The following is a 23401-nucleotide window of genomic DNA, read 5'->3' as shown; positions in this document are numbered from 1 at the left end:
ATCTGCGAGCCACGCAGCCATTATCAGATCGAGCCGCGCGGGAGACCGAGACATGTATGGGGAAGCCACGGCAGAAAATCGTTGCGGCAGATGCTCCCAAATTAGATACAGCAATCCAATATGTTCCACCTCTGCATTACCGCAAACTCGACAAGACGATGCAACTTCGGGTAATCCCTGGTTCAGCCTTCCAGAGCACTGAAATTCATTTTCTCCCAGATCGGATGGCGGAATAATCCGCTCTTCGGATCTTTTTTTCCTGCTCAGGTTTCGTTTCATCCGCCGTGAGGTGGTACCATCCCTCAGATGCACCTCAGTGCACGTTCCAGATGGGCCCTGATCAGTGATCAATCAGGTAGGGGACGGCGTGGTGCGCGACCTGTGCCACAGCGGACCGAAGCTGGGAGCGAGGGGTTAGCTCCGCGTTCCGTGAGGTTGCAGTCATTTCCATTCAGTTACTAAGGTAGGGAGGTAGGAAGCACCTCAAGCGAAAGATGTCCAGCCGCTGAAGGCTGCAGTGCGACTCTTTTCGTGCGCGCCGTGCCACGGAAGCGCGCCGTCCCTTGGTAATCCATGTGCGGCAATAAGCGGGTACGTGTTACAGTACACTAAGACGCTACTCCATTGCATTCGGTTTCTGGTGCTTGCACTAACTGAATCAGAACCGAAGTACTACCTTGGCTAACATAGGCGCTGGCTGCGCCGTTGATCGCGCCCGCCGGCCCCGCACACCCCTCCTTCCTACCGCAACTCGAGCTCGGATCTGTCTTTTAGATTCCGCGCGATGGGGCGCACCATCTCAGTTGATCAGGCCAAAGAATCTCAGCATCTGCTGCTCGTTCACCGACGGTGCGTGACCCACACCCTGCCCAAAGAAGCCCTGCAGCTTGGTCCCGTCGCCGTAGATCTGCTGCGTGAACTGGGCCGACGGCACGCCGGTTACGTTTCGAGTGAACTCGACGCCGAGGATGTTCGACCACTGCTTCAGCGCCTCGACAGCACACTGCGGGCGCACGAGGGAGTCGGCCAACCCATGCGTTATCTGCATTCTCGGCCGCCGTCCGGTATAGCCGGGGTACGAGTTGCGTACGAAGTTGCCCCACTCCTGCGGCGTGTGTTGAAGGCCCTGGGCGCAGGTCTGGTTGGGGCTGAACGGTGTGGCAGAGGGGGCACCTGCGTCCAAGAAAGCTTTTATCAGCCGCCTCTTTCCCCTTTTCGCCGGGGTATTGGGAGGAACGGATGCAGCAAACAAACGGGCGCCGTCTCAGATCCCGATTGTTTGCTCTTCACGTTTTTCCTCCTGGTCATCCCCCGGGGCTCTGATACGCGGGATCCTAGGGGCGCAAACACTTACCAAGGAAACACGCGTGGGGCGTGCCGGAATAGGCCGCGCCGGCCTCGAAAACCTCAGGATACGACCCCACCATCACGTTGGTCATCATGCCGCCGGACGAGAAGCCCATGACATAGACACGTGCACGGTCAGCACTATACCGGTCGATGGTGTAGTTGACCATGCTGACGATGCCCAGCGCGTCTCCGCCCTGGCCGTGGGTCAGGCTGGCCGGGTTGTGCACGTCCCAGCAATTGCTCATGTGTGGCGTGCTGGGGTAGATAAGGATGAAACCGTTGGAATCGGCGTAAGAAGGCAGCCGAGTGCCGCTGAACCACTGTTGGCCAGTACCTCCGCAGGGATGCAGCTAATGGCCCGAGTCAGTGACCCTCAATAAACCGGGACGCGGTCCCATCCGAGTTCTTACCGCTACAATGATGGGTGGATTAGTGGCCAACCTGTCGGGCACATAGATGTGCATCTGGATGCTGGTAGGATTGCTGCCAAAGTTGCTAACCTGCTGCAACGAGGCGCAGAGGCCTGTTGCTGCCGCGGCCACAAAGCCAAGGAATGATCTAGCTACCATGATGAGAGAATCGCGCAACACTTGGATCTAAAACCAGGAACTCAAGGCGTCGCCGTGTCGATGCTTCATTTCGGCTGCACACTGACTTAGGGCGATATATATACTAAGACGTCAACGCTGGGTTGCCGCTCAACCCAGGGGGGATGGTACGCCAAGCCCTCTCCACACCACGTCTACACCGTCCAAGGCAATGGGAATCGGCAGGTTAAAACTGTCCGAGAAAGACAGGATATGCAGGAACGTCGGAAGCTACAAGCGCCCTTTCCTGTTTGGGAGCCGGCCCCCGTCGCAACGTGCGGCTAAGGCGGGTAAATGCCACGACGCAACGTCCAACGGTTGAGCCGCGGACTTGGCCCAAGATTGGAGATTTATATAAGAGACATATCGTAACCCCAACGGGGAAAGTTGGAGAAGCAAGGCAAATCGGCAGCTAGTGTCGGCAACTGGATCGATGTGACGGTGGAGAAGTAGGAGATGCGATTGGGACGTTTGCAAGTCGGACCAGACAGGCAGACACCACGACTTCACGTGAACCGCCTAGTGCGGGCTGGCACATCAACGTGCTATGCTACATTCGGAAACGCTTCTGTGTCTCCGGGGTCCTCGATCGAGGTGTTGGATCTGAGCAACGTCTCACCCAACATTTGTTTTGATTTCCAAGCGGGGAACGGAGCAGGTTTATGTTGACAGGTGGCGCGACATGTCTTCGGCATCTTCGAGCGGGAGATGGTTCTCGGCATAGACATGATCCAGTTGATGTCTTTTATAGCGAGCACACGCTGAGTCGTCTCCCTGAAAATGGTGCCTCCAGCAGCCCTGCAAGGCTTCAATCTCGATTAAAGCCACCTCTGCAGATTTTAATCATTCAATCCAATTGTCTGTGCGTGAATTTCTACTCTTCCGTTGCAATTCTCGCCTCCTCCAGCTTTAAATCTCATAACAAAGCAACAGGAAACCTGGACTTTGTATCTGAAGGCCCGTAGCAAATAACAATTCATGGTCGGATATCCAAATTCGATAAATGACCCTCGTAGAACCGAAGATCCAAACAATCAATACTTGCACATTTGTATCAAGACCCCGCCCAATTATTAACCGCTTCCCCAATCCCTCCTCAGCACCCATACTTCATGACTAAGCCCATACCCATAATATTTCCCTGAGTATACTGCACCTGGTGGCCCGCAGCCCCACTGTGACCACTAGCACCGGCATCGCCAGCACCGTGACCATCAGTACCGGAATCAACAGCGCCATGACCATCAGTGCCGGCATCGGCAGCGCCATGACTGCTGGCGTCGCCATGACCGACCTCCTCGACCACCAACCGGTAACACATCTGGGGACGGCAAGCAAAACTGTTGATTGTGGCCTTGACGCCCTTCTGGATCATGGTGGTGCCGACCAACGCCCCCTGAGCCGGTCCGTCCAGGGCGTAGACATTCACCTTTGCCCCGCCCCAGACTTGCATTTTCGGGTTGGTCATGTCGACCATGAGGGTGCACGGGCCGGGGTATGATTTACCGCCATCTTTGGTATCGGTGCTATGGCCGGCATCCACTTTTCCGGCCGCCTCGGTGTCGTCTCTTCCTTGAACGCCACCTCCCTGGCCACCGGCACCAGCACCAGCTCCGGCATCCCCAATTCCCCCGACACCGCCACCCGCGCCAGCACCTCCGGCTCCACCAGCACCAGTGCCAGCACCAGCGCCACCACCCGCTCCGGTGCCTCCGTCCCCGGAAGTACCAGCACCAGCCCCAGCACCAGCACCAGCACCAGCACCTCCGGTTCCAGTGTCTCCGGCTCCGCCAGTTCCACCACCTGATCCGTCGGAACCAGCATCTCCTCCGTGGCTGGCAATCGCGGGCGACATCATGAACCCTACATTAAGCGGGTGACCCTTTGCCAGAGTAACCGGGTACGGATACGGCGGGGTGCTGGGCATGAGGAGGGGGTAGGAGGCGGGGCAGTTCGCTGCGGCATCTCCATGGCCACCTCCATCCTCGGTCTGGGCCATGCCATCTCTTTTCCGGAAACCATACCGGCCGCCGCCGCCGCCGCCGGGAAATCCGGGGCCGGGGAAACCAGGCCTCGGGAAACTACCACCGGGGAAACCACCACCGGGGAAACCACCACCGGGGAAACCACCGCCGGGAAACCCGGGGCCGGGGAATCCAGGCCCAGGAAATCCACCGCCGGGGAAGCCAACGCCAAATCCGGGTCTGCCGACTCCGGCGCCGGTAAGGCCAAATGAGCCGGACGACGAGAAGGGCGGCCCGCCAACGGGCGGAGCACTGGCGTCTGGGGAGCGCGCTGCGTTGTCGTTGGGCGTGTTCGCGGGCGCCGCCGAGACCACCAGGACGGGGATGGAGATGGCGAGGAAGGTTGGGGTACGCATTGTCAATTCTTTGAACTGGATTGGTTGGGTTTGTCGATCAACGATAGTGAAACGGTGGGCTTCTGACAAGTTTGGTGCGGCGTCAAAAAATATAAACGAACGGCTTGTTTTGGAGCCTAGTAGGTTGGGTTTGAGAGCCGAGGGGAGGAACAGCAGCGTTAGGTTATTTATACCCGTCACTAGCCCTCGACGGCGCGGCATGGCAACGCAACTCGCATCGCACGTTGTTGTTGTAAGATGCAAGGGCTCGGACGTGGTGTCTCTGTTAGTCCATCACGGTTGGTCAAGACTTGAGAAGCATTGCATCAGACATTGCATCAGTCGTTGCGTGTTTGAATCTTGGCCCGAAGCTGTAAGCCGGAAGATCCCCCAAATGGGCATCTTGGGTCGGCGATGCCGAATTTAGGAGCACGAGAAGAAGTTGGCTGCCGGCAGCTATGAGCGCGGTTTGTGACCATGGCCGGGTGCTGCACGATGTCGCCGTCGCGACGTAAGGATGGCTTAGTAATGAGTGGCCTATCAGCGAGACGAAACCTCTTAGGCTGGCATGTGTATTGCGGTTATGCCGGCCAAGCGGTCTCATAATGAAGATAGACTCGGTTCACTACGCGCCAGATGACGAAGGCTCCGAGGCCCCCTCATGAGTGCATAACCAAAAATGGCCCCGCATGGGTACCTAACTCGTCGGGGCCGACAAATATGAATTCAAGTCATTATGGCCATGGCCACCGTCGCCTTGGCCGAACAGGGTTTCTCGTTGCTTTCTCACCGAGCGAAAGGTGCCATGTGCTAGTCCATGCGCATAACAGATGTGATTCCCGCGATGTGCGAGCTGCATGTGAGGTAGCATGTCCGGGAGGATCCGCTGTGCACTGATGATCGAGTTCCCGAGAGTGAGGCATCCCGTACGCAAGCACTCTCGTGTACAGGGTCGACGGAGTGACAAGATTCGATACTTGTGATCGCCGGTCTAAATATAGTAGTATACAACCACGGATGCAGCCAGAGCACGTGAAAGACCCGGACCTGCGAACGGGCCGGCTTGGAGCTTCGGCACGGAACGACGCGGCGGCTAGCTAAGTACCTCCGGCTAACGTCTGGTTAAGGTCGGGTATGCCTGTGTATAGCACACCCCCGGTACCTGTGGGAAGTAGGAGGACAAGGAATGCTTCGCCTCCCGGATACCCCTGCAAGCCCCGCAGCGCTAATAAGCCCCCACGGAAAAGTGCTTCTTATCGATAAGGAGCAACATCTGCAGCGAGAGAAAGACCGGAAAAAAAAGAAAAAAATCTCGATTTAACAACGGAACAACAAACCAGCAGCAGACGCCGCCGCCAAAATGGTCAAGAGAAAGGTCGCCGCGCTCGAGAAAGTCGAGGCCGACCTGGTGAGTCTGCAGTACAAGATCAGGAGAGATCCTCGGTACGTCTCGCACCCTGCCCTAGGACTAAAGCTGATCGCTAATTGAAGCTTCCGCACAGATCGTACGCCCAAGAATTCTACGACCAGGTAGGTGCGCTTTCCGTCTGTCGCACTGGAGCACCGGGCTAATTCCATACAGTGGCTGGCATACGATGCGCAGCGGCAGATCTTCATCTCGTCTCCCGCCACAGCGTCGAGTGACGACATCAAAAAGTTCCACGATCTCGTCGACCTGGTGGCCCACGTTGCCGACCTCTACCCTGAGGTTACCGCCCCATTCCCGGAACATCTAAAGGAACTCCTAAACCAGCATCATGCTACTCTCGACAAGGACTTGCGGGAAAAGGTGGTGGGCAGCCTGGTGCTGCTGCGGAGGAAGGACGTGATCGACTCGACCAGCCTGCTGACGACACTGTTCCCAATCCTCATCTCCACGCCCAGCAAGACCCTCCGATCGCTACTGTACACCAAGATCATCAGTGATCTCAGGGAATCGAACTCTAAGGCGACCAACCACCGCCTCAATCGGACAATCCAGACAGTGCTGCACAACCTGGTCACGTCGGATCGCACCTCTACCAAGGGAATGTGGGCAACGCGGATCACTCGCGAGCTGTGGCGCCGCCAAATATGGACCGACGCCAGGCCATGCGACGTCATGAAGGAGGCTTGCCTTAGCGACAACGAAAAGGTGGTCGTCGGCGGGGTCCGCTTCTTCCTTGGCGGGGACAAGGAGAGAGAGGAGTTAGAGGACGACTCGAGCGATGAGGACGTTGACCTCAAGAAATTCAAACACCAGGGGACAATCAACAAGAAAACAAAGAAGCGCGCCAAGGCGTACGAGAAGGCCCTTGAAAAGGTCAAGCGGTATGGCTAACACACCGAGCCCAATTCGTGCTCCAGCTAACACGAGATCCAGACATGAGCGCAAGAAGAATGCGCCGTCACCTTTGAACTTCTCAGCTCTGCATCTCATTCACGACCCTCAAGGGTTCGCCGAGAAGCTGTTCCAAAAGCACCTGCAGAACACCAAGAACAAGTTCTCGCTCGACAACAAGCTTCTTGTCCTGCAGCTGGTGACTCGACTCGTGGGCTTGCACAAGCTCACCATCATCTCTCTCTACTCCTGGTTCGTCCGTTACCTAACGCCCAAGCAAACCAACGTCACATCGTTCCTTGCCTCGCTGGCCCAGGCAACACATAACCTGGTACCGCCAGATGTAATCGAACCCTTGATAGTCAAGATTGCCAACGAATTCGTGTCGGAAGCATCGGCATCCGAGGTGGCTGCTGCAGGCATCAATGCCATCCGAGAGGTGGCGCTTCGGCAACCTCTCTGCATGAACGAGACCCTCCTGCAAGATCTGGTCATGTATCAGAAAAGCAAGGACAAGGGCGTCGTCATGGCGGCAAAGGGTCTCCAGTCTCTCTACCGGGAAGTCTACCCCGAGCTACTACAAAAGAAGTACCGCGGGAAGGACGCTACCATGGGTCTGCGCTCTGGAGAGGTGAAGCAACGAAAGTTCGGCGAGGAAGAGGAGGGAGGCATCGAGGGTATCGAGCTTCTCGAAAAGTACAAAGAAGAGCAGAAGAGGCAAAAACGGGTTGAGCAAGGGTTGACGGAGAACGGGGACGTCAAAGATAAAGAGGAAGAAGATGACGATGGCTTCAACTCGAGCGATTGGGAGGTTGGGTCTACCGACAGCGAGTCATCAACGGGCTGGATCGACGTCAGCTCCGAGTCGGAAGACGACGACGAGCCGGTGAAGAAACGCCAACGGAGAGAAGATTCTTCCGAAGCCCCCGAGCTCGTCGACACCGGGGCTGGCGCCGACGCCGAGGCCGAGGCCGAGGCCAACAGGATATCCAAACTGGCCACCACATCCATCCTCACCCCGGCCGATCTCGCCAAGCTTGCCGAGCTGCGCCGCGAAGCCAAGATTGACAAGGCTATGGGCAATCAATCAAAGCGCAAAAAAGAGCTCATCCAGAAGCACATCGAGGACGGGCTCACGGCCGAGGACATTGAGCTGCCGGCGCAGCTGGGCAAGAAGACGACCAAGGAGGAGCGGGTCGCGCTCGCAAAGGAGGGGAAGCCCGGTCGCGAGGAGCACAAGTCGACGCAGGCCATCCGGAAGGCCAAGAAGGAGGCCGAGGGCAAGAGCACGACCAACAAGGAGAAGGCGCGCAAGAAGAACTTTTTGATGACGGTTGGCAAGGCGAGGGCAAAGCACAAGAGGAGCTTGGTCGAGACCAAGAAGGCGTTGAGGGCGCACGTTGCGAGGAGTAAGAGCGGGGGACGGAGGAGGAATGGGTTGTAATGGGGGCCTTGCTTGTTGGTGTCCTCCGGCTGTGTAGGTTTGGTCTGGTGGTTAAAGCGGGGCGCTGCTGTGAGCAGAGGAAGTTTGGGTTCCCCCCTGTTCCCAGGCCGTTTTAAGAAATCCGGGCATTGTCTCGGGGCAATCAGTCGCGTGTAGCTAAGTTTGTGGTGAGCACACCCGTGACCGTACAAGTTTAGCATTGCTTACTAAGCTACCCAATTAGCGATCTCGCAAGTTTCCACTGCTTCTACGGGCAAAGTGGAACCGTCACCTACGGAGTTGTATTGGCAAACTACCTTACTTTTTACCATGTAACCCAACACGCCAAGCTACTAGACAAGGTACAAAGGTAGGTCCTTACCCACTAGCGGACCCTCCCGTCGGCACCAATGAGTTCATGATCGCTCTCCCTACCCCCGGCTGTTGCGCAACTGCTAGCGCAAGCCTCGCCCGGCTCCTCAACAGGCATCATCTCCATCCCCCGTGTATGGTGGTGGTGGTGGTGGTGGTGGTGGTGGTGGCCGAGTGTCTCGGAGCCGAACCTCTCCATGGGCATCGTCCCTGCGTGGCTGGTTGCTACCTTGACTACGAGGCGTGCGTGGAGGTCGAGGAGAGCTGGCAGCTGGCACATGCCCCGGAGAACGGCCTGTGACAGCGGTGTGTCTGGATCCGGATATGGGATAAGGGTGGTGTCGTGGGAGAGCTCAATGTCGGTTTCGTCATCGTCGTCGTTGGTGGTGGTGGTGGTGGTAGTGGCGGTGATGGTAGGCTTAGACGCGGCATCCTGCCCGCTCTGCTTGTCTCCGAGCGTCACGGCGTTGTTCGGTGGATGGGTGGGGATGGTGTCTGGAGTTGAGATTGGTTCGTCAACGGGTGAGAGGGTGCTGCGAGTTGATGGGAGTTAGATATGTTTGGGTGCGGTTTGGAGCCCAGGAGAAGGTGGGATGGGTGAAAAAAAAAAAAAAAAGAAAAAAAAAGAAAAAGAAAGAAAGAAAGAAAGAAAGAAGGAAGGAAGGAAGGAAGGAAGGAAAGAAAGAGAGAGAGAAAACGGGGTGGGAGGGAAGGAAAGGAAAAAGAAGAGGAAAGAGAGAAAAGGAAGAATAGACCCGGCTGAGATACTGCCGGTAGGCAGAGGTGAAAGGACGAACCGGTCATGATGTCCGGCCACGGTGGTGGGGGTGACGTTATCGTTATCTGGGTTTGGGCGGCCAGGGGGCGGTGCCATATTAGTGGGAGTGTATCATACAGCACAGAAACCAGAAGATGAGAAGACATGCAGCACTCGGCGCGTAGCGATGCCAAAAGGCGATCAACATCTCAAGACAACGGGGAGAATTCGAATCTATTTATGCTCAGGTAAGACTAGTGGCTGCGTTCGAAAGCCAGCTCCTCAGTCAAGGTCTGACATCCGTAGCGAAAGGCGTTGCGGACGGGAATAATTGCACGCAGTTTCACCAGACCCCACAAAATATAATGCTTCAGGGAAGTCGTGGTTGGGTGTTGCAGCTGTGCATTGCATGTTCAGGTAAGTCGTGGTTGGGTGGCTGCAACCCATTGCTCGGTGCAAGCAGCGCCAAGCCTGTCGCATCTGCTCTTATCCGGGGAATTTGGGGATTTTTTTGGGCGGGGGAGATTTTTTTGGCCCGGGGGGGGGGTAAACCTAGCTCCCTCTGGTAAACCTAGCTCCCTCTGGTAAACCTAGCTCCCTCTGGCTAAAAAATCTCGTAACGTACATTATCAGCGAGCGGTGGCCTCTCTACAACCCAACAACAACTATCATCAATTGCAGTCCAAAAACACTATAAACCAACTACAATTACATCAGAAACAGATGAATCAGGCCCTTCTGCAATCTCCTGGCACGTACAGGCATTATAGCCAGGCTTGCCACACACGCTACAGCACCGAACCTTCGTACGACCCCCCCCCCCCCCCGGCACCACTACCCTGATACCCGGGGACGGAAAAAGAAGCTCGATCGCGAGGCTCTTTCTCAAATTGAACGCTGTATCTAGCAAGGGGGTTTTGACGGCCGTACCCTTCCTTGGGAAGCTATTCCAAGTGCCGCGGGTCTTGACATTGAGGTCTCTGGCCGTACCGTTCGCCGTACGGTCCGAGAGCTAAACTTCCGGCGTTATATTGCTTGCGAGAAGCAGTACCGTTCCTCCCGTTCAAAGAAAACAAGGGTAGAATATAGCCGGGTAATGTTATAGAGGTATCCTGAGTCGAAGGACTGGTACCATATAAGGTTCTCTGACGAGTGCCACTTTGGTTGGGGTCCCCAGGGGAAGATTTGGGTCCTTCGGCGCCCATAGGAGCGATATTGCCCAGACTGTATAATCGAGAAGGACACCCCAGCTGAGAAGGATCTTCAACGGTTACATTGTTGGGCTGCCGTTGGCTACAACTTCAAGAGCGATCTCGTCTGGTATAACGTTCCGAGCAACAACAATGGCAAGATGACGATGCAAGTCTACCGGGACCAAATCCTTGAGCCAGTAGTTGGCTCCTGGCTTCGGGCAGGGCACTCCTTTGCTCTTGAGGAAGATGACGACTCTGGTCATGGTGGAAAAGGATATAACGTTGTCACTAAATGGAAGAAGGAAAACGGCCCGTTGAGCCCAGACTTCGTACCAATAGAGAGAGCATGGCAGTTACCGAAACAGTATGTAAGAAAACGGCCTTGTTGGGAGGATACCATTGTCAAGGAGCTGGCGGAGGAAGGTTGGGAGGCGCTGAGCCAGGATTCAATTAACCGTTGGGTAGACCAGATCCCCCAGATCTTGAAGAATTGTATAGAGATGGAGGGAGCACTTACGGGGCATTAGAATGCACGCGAAATGGTTCAATTTGGCCCTGTTTTGACAGAGTTGTGGTGCAAAGTGTGATGTGGTATGTGGCGGGGTGATTGTTTCGGTGTACGCGTTATTTTGGGCAGATGGAGCCTAGGTAAACCTCAAGCGCTCACCGCCCGGCTCAGAGCTCACTCGCCCCACTGGTTGCATGTACCGTAACAAGTATAAGGTTTTTGCATGTACCGCGACTACGATAAGGGGCAATTAATCCCAAGCGATCACAGTCAATCTAGCGCAGTATGGAGCACTGTAGTTACTCCTAGCTATTATAGTTATTCCAGGTTATTGGGTTATTATAGAAGTCTAATAGCTATTACGTAGGTATAATATTTCTTTCGTTGATTTCTATAGCCTCTAGGATATGGGTTTTTAGACTCTTTCCGATTTACATATGGCGCCGTAGTAGCCAATGGGCATGTAAGGAGACGTAGGCAACCTACCAGTTGCGACCGAACCACCGACTCTCTGCTATGTGTGTGTGATGCGTCCGGCATAGAGCAATCCCATTTTTGTCTCTGGCTGCCTCTCAGAAGCATCAACCGATCGCGATATTTCTGGGACGCTGTCCCAACCATGGCCTAAAATTGGACGTCATTTCACGACGAAATCCGTAGGCTGTATTATGAGCAGAACTAGCCGCTTACCCAGGTTATGCACTTAGTGAGTTGGGGAAGCCGCCACTTTGCTGTGCGCGGCATTGTCCATTTTTACCATAGTTAATAAGTAATAAATAGGGCCATCCTGGCTATTGCTCCTTAGACAGGACGATCAATTCAGTACTCTTTTCCACACCTGTTGCAGGCTCAATTGACGAGCTTTCTTTGCGTGCAAAGTGATCTCCTTCTGATCAAAGGGAGCTCTAATTATCTGCACATGTTGTTTTGACCTTGTTTAGGCTGCATGGACCCGATTTGTAGTGGTGTCGCCTGGCGTGTCTTGTCTATCTCGTCCGTCTGGCATTTGCACCTTTGCCCTCCCCCCTTGTTTTGATGGGTATGTGGGTGTAGATGTGTGCTTCCGCACCATTTCATTAGTCAATGGCAAGTTTGAGTTTATTGCCTTGTAAGATTCTCTCCCACCCTGGCATATACTCTGGGCATTTCAATCTGCCAACCACTCTTCCTTCCTACATAGAGAGCGGTCATACCGAACCCAGTTGGCAAAAGGGGCTACACCAAATATCGCACTCAAACCTCTTCCAACCCCCAACAGGACCTCGCGTCCTGTGAGGAACTCGCAGCCTGTCACTCGTCCCGTGGGCCAGCCTGTCATATCAATGGCAATTCTGCCGGGTCTTTCCGTAATTCAAAGTGCAATATCTGGGTGAGATTCCACCCGTCTCAGTATACTCTCACATAAAATTATCATACAGGACAAGCAACATGCTTCCAAATCTACACGACTATCCCTCTTTGGAGGGAGCTGTGATGGGCTGTTCTCTTTAGCACAAACAACCCGCCTGTCGGGCGCATAAGCGCAGAGCAGCATATTCCGGCATCGGACAATTTCGGGATGCATTTTCAAAATAGTGACGGCAAGACACCGCTTCACCAAGCCGTCATCGACAAGAATACCGAGTTAGTTTAACTCGCACTTGTTTGCAGGATCCCTGTTATCACGAGAGTCCACGCAGGAAACAGCCCCCTCCACTACGCCGTCATAGCGGGCGAGATTGCCTGCATTGAGCTCCTTCTCAGGTTCGGAGCCGAAGTCGACGCACAGGGTCAATTTGGTCCATCAGCACTTCATCTGGCTATTAAACGCTAATATGGTCAACATGCTTCCTCGAAAAAGCGCCGATGTCTCCAGCTAAGATGATAATGGCGACACACCTCTTCACCTTGCCCTCGCAACCTTTGCATTCAATGGCCCTGTTACCGACCTGCTCATTGAAGCCGGGTCTGATCTAAACCGAAAGAAGAAAGCAGGCATGACACCATTGCACCCGGAGATATGAACCAGAGGAAATACTCGAATATGTGCCTATATTCCTCAAGCACGGCGCAAGCGCAACCAAGACGTTGTCCAACGGTAAAACATCTCTCCAGATCTTCTTGTCACGATCCAGAGATAGATGGTCCGATTATGACAACCAGAAGCGCTGCTCAGCTCTTGAGAGTTTGCTTAGCAAAGGACCCGCTACTAAGACTCCAACACCGTCGGGAGAACCACTTGTGGCGTATTTCTTCCGGAATCATTACGGGAAATGGCACAGCAATGACCGCCTGGCGAAAGTACTTTGTGCAATATCGAATCCCGATGTAGTTTTTTCTGACGGGAACACTCTTTTGCACGAGTTATGTGCCAGCTTACAGCACCAGACCTATAGCCAGCGTGGCACTATAGCTCTCCAAGGAGCCGTTTTTCCGAAGGGAGCTGATCCCAATCACCGAAACCACACCGGCCAGACTCCTCTTATGGTTCTCTTCAACAACTGCAGCACCGTACGAGGCTTCGTAGAGAAAACCACGGCAGTGTTTTTGGCTCACGGCGTCGACATCACCCGCCAGGCCGTGCTGGACGCGACGAAGCGGTTTCCACACGCGCCTAACATGCTACGCTCATTGTTTCAGGCTCTTCTTTCTCGCAACTCCAACCGGGAGAGCCATAGCCCTCCAGCAGCTGTAGAGGGACAGGCGGGAAATGGTGAGCAGAGATGGTGGGTAAAGTGGGAGCAGACGGCGAGAGAGCGTGGCTGTGACAAGACGAAGCTGCTCATGGAGGAAGCCCTCTGTCCCAAGTTCACCGACGTCGACAGGTGCGTGGTAGAGATTGCTTGTGCCATCTTGGTAAAGAAGGAACTGCGTGTGTACCAAGATATGATCACTGGCCAGCCAACTGAAAGGGAGAAAATGCGAAATGCTGTTTTGAGGCTCCTGGCAAGTGCCGGGCGCACAACATCCCGGTAGACATGCACTGTTTTGATTTTCTGTTAGAGCTCTGTTTGTGATTTTAGGTTGCGAGTCTGATGAGAATGGAAGCGCTCCCTCCTCTGCTTCTTCACAAGCGTCTCCAAATTTCTGTGAGCGCACATCCTCGTGTTTGGTGAATGTATCCCCGGGGTTTCTTTGCCTCCGTTATTTCGTCTACTTTCTTCGGTTTCCCTACCTTCTTAGCAGGGAGAGAGTGTGATTTCCTCTTGTTTCTATCATCACACAGACAACTGTAACGTCATTGTGGTGGCAACAGGAAAACATTAATATTTAGTTGAGTCTCACCTACCATACATATATGGCACCTAACCAAGGATGATCATGTCATTGACTGCCAACCCAAAAAACAGTACAAAGCCAAAGTAATCACGGTGAAGGTAGAAATGACAGGCGAACCCTGCCTCCCATCTACCCATAAGCCAAATTAAAATGTCTACACCATATATTTAGCACTTGTAGGCTAGTAGTCTCTTGTATACCAGTCAATTACCACATGCACAGTGCTCCTTGTGCACCTAATTAGTCTAAGCTCTTAGTAGATCCCTGCTGGCCGCAGCCGTACAGTTCACATTGCCGCTCGACAGCTAGGTGTTCTTGCTTGCGACGAGAAGGCGGGCATGACGCAGCGCGCTTATGGGCTATACGGTGTTGTTCGGTGTAGGCAGGGGACTGGGGGATTGGTTAAAGTCGAATACCTGGGGTGTTCGGTTGATTTTTTTTTTTTTTTTTTTGGGACTTGTCGAGCGAGCATGTGCTTATTTTCGGGAGCAGAGACGGAACTTGATCATCTTTTCTACTAATGCCCACGCTTTGAATCCTACAGCATAGCGTCCTAAAGTCTAGGACGAGGCAAGGGATACCACGGGCGTTGTTGGCTTGAGTCTTGACGGCTTCATCCTCGTGCTGTCCAAAGTTGTTAATCTTGTATTACCGAACTGCTTGATACCAGAATATCGAGTCGCTAGGCTGGATGATGACGCCAGGTTTACCGTGTACGTTGCGGATCCAGTTCCTGGTTAGCCAGCACAGTGCATTAGGTGTTGTCACTAGAGGCTGGGCAGTGCTTTTGTGCTTTGAAGCTGGTGATCATGTGGGTACTGACATGAGCCGGCGAATCAGAGAGCGCATTTTTGTGGACGGCATTCCTTGAGTCAAAGATCCGGCGTGTCACCACCAATCAGCGGAAACGCGAAATAGTCCTGTGGTCTAGCGGTTAAGATTTCGCTCTTATACCCCTCACCAGGGTAATGGGTATGCGACGGTCGCGGGTTCAATCCCCGCCAGGACTATTCATTTTTGATAGTCCGATTTGTATACATTTGAGCACTCACAGCAACGGCGACAGTGCTCATCGCGATTGTTAGACCGGGGGGGTTGTTTCACCGCTTTGCCCGAACCCCACAATTGCGTTTCCGCTACCGGGACCGAGGGGGGACGCGGGAATTCCCTAACCCCTGAAACCCACTCATTGACTGGTTTATGTGCCTACACGACTCGTTTGTCGTGGCATCTCTATGCCAGCCTGCGGCTGAATGACACTAGCTATTTGAAGCTAAGAGTAGCTTAAGGATGAATCTAGACTTAGACGCCCTAGGGAGCAACCAAGGCACATGCAGCAAATCCCTTGTTTGCCGAACCCAGCCTTGAGTGGCAAGGAGAATGTTGGCTAAGGTAGCTCAAGCCCTCATAAGTGGTCAAGAGGCGAATGCCGATGGATGATCTACTATACGAATCATTGTGCGCACAGTGGGATAATCTGGGCTCGTGGCGAGAGCAAAATTCCGTGGTCTCATTGCTTTCCAATATGACGCTATCAATAAAGCCGAGCGCTCACAACTGAGACGTCGCAACCCATGGCGAGCGATGTTAAATAGGGGTGGTTGGACACTTGTACGTACATTGCTCAATGCCAGGGTATCCTTCAGTGAGTACACGAGAGTTGTCGGCGATGCCATTGGATCATCAACGTAGCGGCAGATCTCCGGTGTCAGCCACGGCCGAGGATCCGGTCGATCAATGGAGGGGAGCACAGCCACAGACATTGTGTGGCGTACCAGGGCCTCTGAGTGGATGCCACACGCAGCGCCACACGAAATCCTCGCCCCCCGGCAATTGTCGAGCCGTTGGGATGGGATTCTCGAACTCTGGTAGTGTGTTGAGCAAGCATTGAGGACGAGGCCGTTTTGCAGTGAAGCTCGAGACAAAGGGAACATCAAACTTGGAGGTTGGAAGGATCCCGGCGCGCGATTATCGAGAACCTTAATTACGCAGGAATCATGGAAATTCCGTGTTGGTGTTCCACAACAAACGGATTGGTAAACAAAGCCGTCGAGATGCCTCAAGATTCGGCGGAGCAATCAGAGTATTCGTATAATGCTGGTTACTGGAGGCCGCCAACTGCACCGCACCCAAGGGGCGAATCCCGAACAAGGGAAATCTCCGCAAAGTCGCAGCAGCCCAGCACGATGATGAAACAGCCACACAAGCTTCTGGCGGTGCTTCTATTTTTGCAACGGGGGCTCGTGAAGCTTAGCTATTCGCTGCAGGGCCGATCTGCGATGCCCGACAGGCCAGCCCCTGGGGATAACTGGGGCCACTGAAGCAAAGCCACGGCCGGGCATCGCTGGAGACACGTTGAATTCGAGATGAGACGGGGCGCAACGCCCATCGGCGGCTGCAAACGCCGACTGCCCGACCCGATGCGTAGGGAAACGGCATCTCGGTCGTTGGGAACTCATCCGTGCCACACCGGACAGCGCCAAGGGCACCCCGAAAGCCCGTCGGTTCCGCAGGATCCGCAGCCTTCTTCCCGCTTCAACAAGTTGCTGTCTCGATACTCTGGGCTGCCCAAAACTCGGCTGGTCACCAACTAGTTCGTAGCCAATTTTCCCGTGCCAGTCGCCGGAGAGCCTGGAGGGGAGGCAGTGCATGGTCCCTCTTTGTAGAGGCTCCTTATACCGGTCGGAGCTGAAGTGGGTTTACTCGGCCCATTGACAGCAGCAGTCGGCGCACAACCGTTGAGGTATGTGGGAACCCCGCCCCCGCCAGTCGCATGATTCTCCACTCGGCCGAGGCGTCTGATGTCTGGTCTGCGATTACTAGCGTACTTGGTGGTGTTCAATATGAAGACTCTGGCGGGAAGGGGCAGCAGCAGGTCTAATAACCCCAATCGAGTAACATCAATCGCATGGTGCTTTTGTCTGGGAGGGATTTCTGGGAGGAATGTGGGCCTGAGAGGGGGCGGGTTTCAAGTTGTCTGCTCTTGATTATTGAACAGCGGTTCAGTGGTTGAGGCAGTGCAAAGCCGCGAGCCAACTGGATCTCTCAATCTCGGCTCCAAGTGATGAGCTGCACCGCCCGCCCGGCCAAGCCCGTCGCATCCGCGGCTTCCTTGGTCGGTCATCGGACTCTCATGTCTGGATCTCCGACGTGCGAACTGAACAGATCGCCCAGTTGTGCATTCCCATTCAAACGGTTTTATCGCGCCCGACGCTTCTCTCCGCTTTTGGAGCAGCAGCAGCAGCAGCTCGGTCTCTGGCCTCGTCAACCTCGTCCCGCATCCATTCCCCTTTTGCACCTGGTCGCCAATATACGCCAAGGCAACCAAGTTATCGCGGCGGTCAGAAACTGGTTCCATCCCCAAAACGGGAAGCTGCTTCGTCATCCTCAGGCCGCAGTCGTACACAGACAGCTGAGGGCATCCTTGACAGCGTAGCGGAGCCATCTCCCCGCCGCGGGGGGGAAGTGTCTCTGTGGCAGCTTGGGGGCAGCGTGTCGGCGGGGCTTGCGAGTGCACTAGGTACAACCATTGCGCCGTCTCGCAGTTAACAGGCTATTCCCGCAACGCCGACGCCAATTCGTCCGAAGCTGCAGTCGCTGGGGGGAACAAAAAGCCCTGCGGGATTGGGTGAGCAGTGACGTCCGCATTGGATTACGCGTCCCCCCCCCCCTCCCGAAGCGACCAAATCCCTGTCAGCCTGCATTGGCCTGTCCAACCAAGACCCACCCGAGCCACGGGCGGTGCCAAGCCGACTGAGGCCCAAACCCCCAGGCACCCAAACAAAGAAAATCCCCCGGGTGCCTGCTGTCAGTTGCCTCTCGCCAATTTACCTGACTTGCCAACCTTTGCACGCCCCCGAACTAGCTTCACCACCGCAATTCACCCCATTTCGCGACGGCAAACGAACCGTCGCAAAGCGCTCGAGTCGGTCGAATCGATCGCGATCGTCTCCCGCCGCCTCCAACCACCCATCCGTCAATTCCAACACACCTCCCGTCGCCCGTTGGAGCAGGCAATGTCGGGATCATTGTCGACGAGTCCGGCTGCGACGCAGCCCGGCCTCATCGATCATCACTTGGCCGACTCATTTCTTGACCTCTCCGAGTTCGACAACGTCTCGTACCCGTCGCCCTCGCTCTCGCCCGCCTCGTCGAACAAGACAACGTTCAGCGCTCGGCCCGTGAAGAACGAGACAGCCGCGACATCGCTGCTCTCGACCAGCCAGCCGCTCAGTGGGCCCAGCCATCAGTACGACCTGTACAAGCAGCAAACAGGCATTGTCCCGGGAGCTTTGGCCACGACATTGGCTGTGAACCAGAACAACTCTCACCTCCACGGTTTCGGCGGCTTCGGCAGCTACGATTACCTCGGGATGGGGAATACCGACAACATGTTTGATTTCAACGATTTCGGCGCCTCGCCTGATATGGACCTGGAGTTCGAGTCGCCTTCGGCTGACCCCGCCTTCTTGTTCGAATCGACGGTCAACCCCAGCTCCATCGGTGGCCAAGAGCCGAGCACCCTGCCTTCACCGTCGCCCATTTCGGCCCAGACCAGCAATGTTGGCCGCCTATGGCCCGGTATGCACCAACAGGCTGCTTTGGCGAGGGCTCAGCAGCAACAGCAGCAGCAGCAGCAGCAGCAGCAGAGGCAGCGGCAAGCCCAACAGCAGTCCAAGCAGACTCAAAAGTCAAAGTCACCTCAGGCAACCGACCCCATCGTGGAGCAGAAAATCACGCAGCTGCTCAACTCGATGCGATCTAAGCCTGCCTCAGCTGAGCCCATTCAGAACGCGCCGTCGGTGAACTTGACTCGGGCCAAAAAGGATGAAGACGAGATGGACGAAGATGAAAGGCTGTTGGCCAGCGAAGAAGGCAAGAAGCTCACAAGCAAGGAGCGGCGCCAACTTCGAAACAAAGTCTCCGCCCGCGCCTTCCGCTCCAGGAGGAAGGGTAAGAATTCTCGGATTCCCGAATTCTCATGGCCAATACTAATTTCGTCATAGAGTACATCTCGCAACTGGAGACCGAGATCGCTAACAAGGTCAACGAGAACGGCGACCTGCGCGCGCAGAACCGTGCGCTGATCGAGGAGAACAAGCGTCTCAGCGATCTGACCCGCATGCTCCTCTCTTCGCCGTCTTTCTCCGACTTCCTCGATCGTCTCAGCTCCAACCCCAGCATGATCCCCCAACCCCCGGTCCGACTCCAGCCCCAGCCCCAGCCCCAGCCCCAACAGCAGCAGCAGCAGCCGCAGCAACAGGAGCCGCGCCAAGTGCCTAAGGATGTCAACCCTTACGCCGCCCAGCAGCAGTCCCAGCACCAGCAGATCGGCCTGGCCATGATTCCCGAGACGACAATGGCTTCGATGCTCGCCATCAACCCCGTCGACGGCTTCTCTTTCCAGCCGCAAGTCTACGCTGTGCTAGAGACTCCCGAGCCGATCCTCGACGCTGCTCTGCTCTCTGGCAAGCCTAGCCCGCTTGGGCGCTTTGACTCGGACGAAGACAAGGTCGATATGCCCGTCATTGAAAGACCAGCTCCCGCTCCCGCTCCCGCTCCCAAGGAGAAAGATGTCACGGCGACACGTCCTGCGCCGGTTGACGAGGCGTTCGAGAACGACCCCGCCTTCGCGCTTTACCACGATTCTCCTATCGTCTCTGAGGAGCCGGCCAATGCTGCGGTTGAGCTCGATGTCGAAAGCCTCTCGCAGATTGACATCTTCGGCGGCATTGAGCCCGAGAAGGCGTTTGCGCGGTACGAGCTGGTGGATGCTACCGAGGACGAGGTTGCGGCGTGCTTGGCCATGGCGAGGGTGCAAAGACTCGAGGCGAATCTGGAGGGGGTGGCGGCGAGGTTAGAGTTGTTGACTGTGGGGTTATAAGAGATTTCCTCGCGGCCTTCCCCTCTCCTTTACCCTGAGCTTGTCTGGTTTAGTTCTGGTTTGATCACTGGCAAGATTCCCCCTCATCGTTTACCTACGCATGTGGGCTTTGTCGTTTCTTTTTCTTTGTGCATAACTCTTTCCGTCTTACCTTTATTTTTTATTATTCTTATGGATGGGCTCATTTGACGTTGGCGTTTGAGGGGAGGACAAGGGTTGGGGATATTTTGAACATCAAATCAGATCAGATCAGCGGCATAAAACATGGTATCTCCGTGTCATCATAGTTTTTCTGGGTGGGCGCTGTATTCTTTTAAGAGGAGGACTCGCGATTTAACAGCTAGGTGGATTGGAGATGATCTGATGATGGTGGTGCTGCAAGCATGGGAGGTTGAAGGGGATTACAATCAAGAGAACGACACCGCGGCATTGCTTTCTTATATCGGCACAGAGGAATGAAAAGGGTTGAGATATTGTACCTGGCCTCTGCTAGATGGCTTGGACATCGGCGTTCGCTGGGATGATGTAGCGCTATAGCGTGATACTCCCCTACTCTAATATACAGAACATAGTTTAGGACCAAGGCGTTGAGTGCTACTGACCCGATGATCAGACCGAGTGAGATGGGCTCAAGTCGCTGACATGACAAAGTCACTCAAGTTTCGTGTTACTTCCGACCCCGTGGGCAAAATTCGCGTTGTACCTTAGAACCCAGCACTAAATTAGTGGCCATGAAGGGAAACCTCATCACCTCAAAATTTGCTCGTCTGGCCGGCGTCATTAAACTGTACCTGCTTAACTGAGTTCGGAACAACGGAGACATGCACATCCCCAGCAAGCAGGCTCTTCTCGGCGCAGGAGCATTAGTAGGAAGCATATAGCCCCAAAGCAATGCCAGCAAATTGAGGTGTGTGTGCCAGCGGATCATGACGATGCGGCCAAGTCCAACAAGTCGGGCATACCTTGACAAGTGATGCTGTCTAATCGGGTGTCCCGGTGGGATGGGAGGGGCTTGTTGTATAAATGGAGATAGATTGCTTCGGCTGGCTATACTCCAAAGCCCGGTTATATTATGCCTTGGTCCATTTTCGCCCGTCAGCATCCTCATGCACAATTCCTGCGTCTAACCGTGCTGTATTTTTGCGGATGGCTCGAATGGAAATATCTAAGCGCCGCTAAAAAGCGACCAAACGATGGGTTTTGCTGGTTGTTATGTTTCAGGTTGATTGAGAGCCCAGCACCCAGTTCCTTCGACATCGCTCGACATTGAATTAATTATACCTTAGCCTACCTACTTCCCCGCCCAAGTCGATCCGTCTTCTCCAACTGATATTCGCTGTTTACGTCCCGCTTTTGCTCCCCACCGTCACTCAGTCTTTCCACCCCATGTCACCGCTATAGACCAGGCTTTTACTTGGCATTCTATTACTGCAGCGTATTAGAACATGCTCCAGCAACGTCTGGCATGCGATCGATGCCACGTGCTGAAAGAGAAATGCGTCTTCCGAGGAAGCGGTCGCAGCTCTGCCTGTTCCCGCTGCTCCAGCCTTTCTCGACCATGCACAACTTCGAGAAGGAAAGCCGAGGTCGGACGACCACGCAAGCCCGAACGGGTGTCGACCCAGCCGCAGCCGGGGGTTGAGTTCGTGTGGTCTGGCTTAACATCGCCACCCGCGCATGCACAGTCCAGTCCTGGACAGAGAAGGAGTCCGCCGGCGGCATTACTCATGCGCCCATCGGATAGACTGCTGGCAAACAGGACGCCTCAAGAGATGCTCCTCCTCGAAGTCATGTTCGACAAGCAGAAATTCATCTGCCGCTTCGTCCTTGGCTCATCGTTCGCCGACGCCGTGTTGGCGCAGCTCCTGACCGGCTTGTACGCCGCCCCCGACACTCTCTTGAACGTCTTCCTGGCCTGTTCCGGGCGGCTCGCTCGCCACATGGAGCCTCATGCTGCCGATCGCCTGGGCGCTGATCTCGGATACTACTCCAACAGCGCCAGGGCAGTGCAGGTGCTGCGCGAGGCGGGAACCCGCGCCGAGATACAGCTGCTGGAGATGGCCGACCTGCTCTCGGCCATCACACTGGGGCTGGGCGTCATAACCTTTGATCTGCTCGACTCGGGCCTGCACGCCCACTCCATCTGCCGGTTTACCGTCGGCTTGGCCGAACGGTTCTACACGGCCGCTTCGTGGCCGCGACGCAGGGCGCCGGAGCTCGACAGCGCCCTGACTCCGCTCGTCTTCATGGACATATGCAACTGCATCATCCAGCGGCAGCTGCCCGTCTACCGGCTCGAGACGGACCGACAAGACGACGAGCTGCCCGCCGTCGACCGCTACATCGGGCTGTGCAGCTCGCTGCTGCCCCACCTCTCCGACATCTGCCACCTGAGCCACCAGCTGGGCAGCGGGGCAAGCGGGCGCGCGGAGGGCGCCGTCGCGCGGGATCTGCAGGCGGTGCGAGACGCGATCCGGCGCTGGGACCCGCCCGTGCCCGCGGGCTTCGTGCTCGGCTCGACGCTCGACGAGGTCCGCGTGGTGAAGACGCAGGCCGAAGCCTACCGCGCCGCGGCCCTCGCCATCATCCACCGCCTCCGCTTCGGCTTCGGCACCCGCGACGACGACGCACGCCAGCTGGCGGCGCGCATCCTGGAAAAGGTCGACGACATCTACCGCCACCACAAGTCACCGTCCAATGGCGCCGAGCCGCTGTTTGAATACCGCCTCGCGCTTCCATTCCTCGTCGCGGCGGTCGAGTTGGAAGGCGGCGCGAGTAGGGCTCTCGCCCTGCAGAGGCTGGGGCAGGTTGTGAGCGGGAAGATGTATCCGAACGTGAGCGAGCGGCTGCGGCGGGGGCTGGTGGCCATTTGGGAGGCGAGAGACGGGGGGTTTTGTGGGCATTGGTTTGATCTGGTGCCGAGGATGCCGAGGTTTGTTTTGTTTTGAGAGCATGACGGATACGCGAGTGGTGGCTCGAGCCTGTAAGAATTCAATCATTCAGGGTGTTTCGTCAACGCAGGGTAATGCGTTGGAAAATATCGCTTTCTCTGTAAGACATCCGCTAGTATTTGTTCACCATACCACATAGCCCTAGATACGTATTCGTATAGTACATTACTTGGAAAGTACTAACAATCACGTAGTAAAAGCGATAGTTGCTATTTAGATGGTAGGGTCATGGCGCAACTGACCAGTTTTCAGTAGCGCTACGAGGGTTACGGAGTGCGTCTTTGTATCTCTTCGCGGTTAAATAGCTGACCCAAATCAATACCCGGGCCCATCGCCCTGCCTACCCGGGAAGTTCAACGACGTTTGGGGTGCGATTTGGGGCTTGAGGCTGCCCACTATGGTCATAATAGCACTCGGCGCCCTTCGTACACGTACTTCC

At 55.3% G+C, this 23401-nt stretch overlaps 6 protein-coding genes and 1 non-coding gene across 7 annotated transcripts; 4 read left to right on the top strand and 3 right to left on the bottom strand.

The window, feature by feature from the left end:
• Positions 1 to 799: 799 nt before the first annotated feature.
• On the bottom strand, positions 800 to 1919 carry FAE1A (Feruloyl esterase B; the record flags this gene model as incomplete). The annotated part of the gene is made up of 3 exons (XM_071058505.1): positions 800 to 1173; positions 1355 to 1700; positions 1761 to 1919. The coding sequence occupies 3 exons, from the start codon at positions 1917 to 1919 to the stop codon at positions 800 to 802; spliced, it is 879 nt and encodes a 292-aa protein (XP_070914606.1).
• Positions 1920 to 3033: 1114 nt separating this feature from the next.
• MFIFM68171_03082 (uncharacterized protein) lies at positions 3034 to 4317 on the bottom strand (the record flags this gene model as incomplete). The annotated part of the gene is made up of 1 exon (XM_071058504.1): positions 3034 to 4317. One exon carries the CDS (start codon positions 4315 to 4317, stop codon positions 3034 to 3036), a length of 1284 nt encoding a protein of 427 aa, XP_070914605.1.
• Positions 4318 to 5656: 1339 nt separating this feature from the next.
• SDA1 (Severe Depolymerization of Actin) lies at positions 5657 to 8060 on the top strand (the record flags this gene model as incomplete). Its single annotated transcript, XM_071058503.1, has 4 exons — positions 5657 to 5739; positions 5799 to 5826; positions 5879 to 6606; positions 6659 to 8060. The coding sequence occupies 4 exons, from the start codon at positions 5657 to 5659 to the stop codon at positions 8058 to 8060; spliced, it is 2241 nt and encodes a 746-aa protein (XP_070914604.1).
• Positions 8061 to 8424: 364 nt separating this feature from the next.
• Positions 8425 to 9215, bottom strand: MFIFM68171_03080 (uncharacterized protein; the record flags this gene model as incomplete). Its single annotated transcript, XM_071058502.1, has 2 exons — positions 8425 to 8906; positions 9209 to 9215. The coding sequence occupies 2 exons, from the start codon at positions 9213 to 9215 to the stop codon at positions 8425 to 8427; spliced, it is 489 nt and encodes a 162-aa protein (XP_070914603.1).
• Positions 9216 to 15043: 5828 nt separating this feature from the next.
• On the top strand, positions 15044 to 15137 carry MFIFM68171_t70. The gene is made up of 2 exons: positions 15044 to 15080; positions 15102 to 15137. It is a non-coding gene; the product is annotated as a tRNA-Ile (tRNA).
• Positions 15138 to 18143: 3006 nt separating this feature from the next.
• On the top strand, positions 18144 to 20011 carry MFIFM68171_03079 (BZIP-type transcription factor mbz1; the record flags this gene model as incomplete). The annotated part of the gene is made up of 2 exons (XM_071058501.1): positions 18144 to 19080; positions 19134 to 20011. 2 exons carry the CDS (start codon positions 18144 to 18146, stop codon positions 20009 to 20011), a joined length of 1815 nt encoding a protein of 604 aa, XP_070914602.1.
• A 1772-nt stretch (positions 20012 to 21783) lies between these two features.
• On the top strand, positions 21784 to 22959 carry MFIFM68171_03078 (Transcription factor domain-containing protein; the record flags this gene model as incomplete). The annotated part of the gene is made up of 1 exon (XM_071058500.1): positions 21784 to 22959. The coding sequence occupies one exon, from the start codon at positions 21784 to 21786 to the stop codon at positions 22957 to 22959; it is 1176 nt and encodes a 391-aa protein (XP_070914601.1).
• Between the last annotated feature and the right edge of the window lie 442 nt (positions 22960 to 23401).

The sequence above is a fragment of the Madurella fahalii genome (assembly GCF_045866475.1).
Source record: "Madurella fahalii IFM 68171 DNA, scaffold_2, whole genome shotgun sequence".
In the NCBI taxonomy this organism is placed as follows: Eukaryota; Fungi; Ascomycota; class Sordariomycetes; order Sordariales; genus Madurella; species Madurella fahalii.
Note: the sequence above shows the minus strand (reverse complement) of the source record. Positions and strands in the feature narration are given on the sequence as shown.